Source organism: Mus pahari, chromosome 16 (assembly GCF_900095145.1).
Source record: "Mus pahari chromosome 16, PAHARI_EIJ_v1.1, whole genome shotgun sequence".
NCBI lineage: Eukaryota > Metazoa > Chordata > Mammalia > Rodentia > Muridae > Mus > Mus pahari.
In genome coordinates, this window is record NC_034605.1 from 13524636 (window position 1) to 13527135 (window position 2500).

The 2500-nt window shown below is 44.2% G+C and overlaps 1 protein-coding gene across 2 annotated transcripts in view; it reads left to right on the forward strand.

The window, feature by feature from the left end:
- Positions 1-2500, forward strand: part of Adarb2 (adenosine deaminase RNA specific B2 (inactive)) — a 531509-nt gene that overhangs the window by 499921 nt on the left and 29088 nt on the right. For both annotated transcript variants that reach the window (XM_021215573.2, XM_021215571.2), the window contains exon 8: positions 2260-2441. In XM_021215573.2, coding sequence (XP_021071232.1) covers positions 2260-2441 — 182 coding nt within the window. The remainder of the gene's footprint in view (positions 1-2259; positions 2442-2500) is intronic.

The following is a 2500-nucleotide window of genomic DNA, read 5'->3' on the forward strand; positions in this document are numbered from 1 at the left end:
GTGTGTGTGTGTGTGTGTGTGTGTGTGTGTGTGTGTGTGTGTGTGTGTGTGTATGTGCTGCTCTATGTTTGATGGAAAGAACATGAGGTTGGGTGGATACAGAGAGGATCTAGGAGGGGTTGAGAGAGGGGAAAAAACATGATATTATATTTGACAATTAATAAAATAAATCAATAATACAATGTCAAAATACAAGAGAATGAACCAAATTCCTCAAGTACAACTCAAAACCACCAACACTGTTCTTCCCAGGAAGAGTTCAGATTTCAGTAGATTCCTTCCCTGAGCTTTATGAACATTCTGTAACTCATCAGTGAAAAGTAGGGTCATTAGAGGACCCATAGCGGGTGTGTCTTATTGTAGTGAAAACTCACCATGAAGCAGGAACATTATAGCCAAAAGACATCGGGAAAGAGGACATGTGCTTCTTCCAGACATCCCATTCTCTCATCGCATTCTGGTATTTACACTTGGATAAAGTACACGTATCTGAAGACAGCCCTTTCTTTGCTTAGAAGACTCGTGTGACTTCTAGAAACTGACCACAATATTTTTAAATGAAGTTATGCAAATCTGATAGCCTAAAGTAAATGTTTCATAAAACCAATGACTGTTTAAATCGTGGGACTAAATTGTTTGTATATAAATATTACCTTTTATATTCCATTTGAGTTTTATGTAGATGAACACATTACTTTAATGACCTGCATTTACAGAGGGAGACTGGGAGAGTGGCTCCCTGAAATCCTTGCCAGCCAGATGGCTGCCTTTTCTTGCATGAGATTAAAAGATGTTTCTCATTCACCACGATGCTTCTGAGGCAGATTAATATCGCCAGCTAAATTGCTTGTGTTTTCAGAATAAAATTTAAAGAGAACTTTTTAGAGCAATTGGTGTCACCGGTTCTCAGAGCAGATTGCTCTCCAGGTAGAGACGTATTCGGTAATTAATGAAAAGAATTCTGTGTTAATTGACTGCTTCGGGAAGAGAGATATAATGACTCCTTATTAATCATCAAAAGAGATGTACAGCACGGAGGCCCCACAATAATTGCTCCAACAGTGGAGAAATGTTAATTAATGAAAAAGAACAATGATGTAAGAAATTAGCTACATAATGCTTGCCTCCAATAGTGGTTGCATTCGAAACACAGTAGGGTGGAAACCACATTAGGTAGTAGATACACAGAACTTTCTACCTTGAATTTAGGTCGGAGGGCAAAAAAAAAAAAAAAAAAAAAAAAAATTATCAGAGTACTTTCTCTGCTTGAAGAAGTAAGAACATTCACCCAGAGCTATATTTATTTCAAAGAAAGAGCCCTTGTCAATCATCTCTGATCTAGGCTTTTTTAAATGACAAAAATAAAACCATCCCCAGACCAAAACAAGGTCATTTATTAATGCCCTTTAATTTCAATACAGTAGGTCATTCTGAGTACTAAGGACAAGGGGATGGAAGACACTGCTCTTCTCCAAATGGAAATCACCACATTCAGTTTCTGGACCTTTCACACATGGAATATAAGAAGAAGAAAAAAGCATTTAGATTTACTTCTTTTAAAGAGTATAATTTTAAGTCTCTGGGAGAATAGTACTTTCTGTTTTCCAGAAAAGGAAGTTGAGCTTAATGGACACAAAAGACCCTCTCAGAAATCAGTCCTAAGTTTTTAGGGTCTAGCAGTATCATCAGGGGCCAGCCTGATAACTTGCATCTGAGAAATTCCCAGGCCAGTCATCCCAGGCTGAAGAGGGGAAACCTTCAAAGAGCAGACAGTTGAAGGAGAGAATGATACCAACATATCTTACAAGTCTAGCTCCCTGAGTGGTCTAGGAGCTGCCAGCACTGCATCCCCAGCAGGCATAGCTCCCAACACTGCATCCCCAGCAGGCATAGCTCCCAGCACTGCATCCCCAGCAGGCACAGCTCCCAGCACTGTATCCCTAGCAGGCATAGCTCCCAGCACTGCATCCCTAGCAGGCACAGCTCCCAGCACTGCATCCCCAGCAGGCACAGCTCCCAACACTGCATCCCCAGCAGGTGCAGCTCCCAGCACTGCATCCCCAGCAGGTGCAGCTCCCAGCACTGCATCCCCAGCAGGCACAGCTCCCAACACTGCATCCCCAGCAGGTGCAGCTCCCAGCACTGCATCCCCAGCAGGTGTAGCTCCCAGCACTGCATCCCCAGCAGGTGCAGCTCCCAGCACTGCATCCCCAGCAGGCTCAGGAATCCCACTGACTTCACCCTTGCTTTTCCTTCTAGCTGGAATGTGCTGGGACTTCAAGGCGCTCTCCTCTGTCACTTCATCGAGCCTGTGTACCTCCACAGCATCATTGTGGGCAGCCTGCACCATACGGGCCATCTTGCACGGGTCATGAGCCACAGGATGGAGGGCATCGGCCAGCTGCCTGCCTCATACCGACAAAACAGGCCTCTCCTTAGTGGTAAGAGACCTGCACCCCACTGCCTTCTCTTCAGGCTGCTGAACACAGTCCCCATGGTT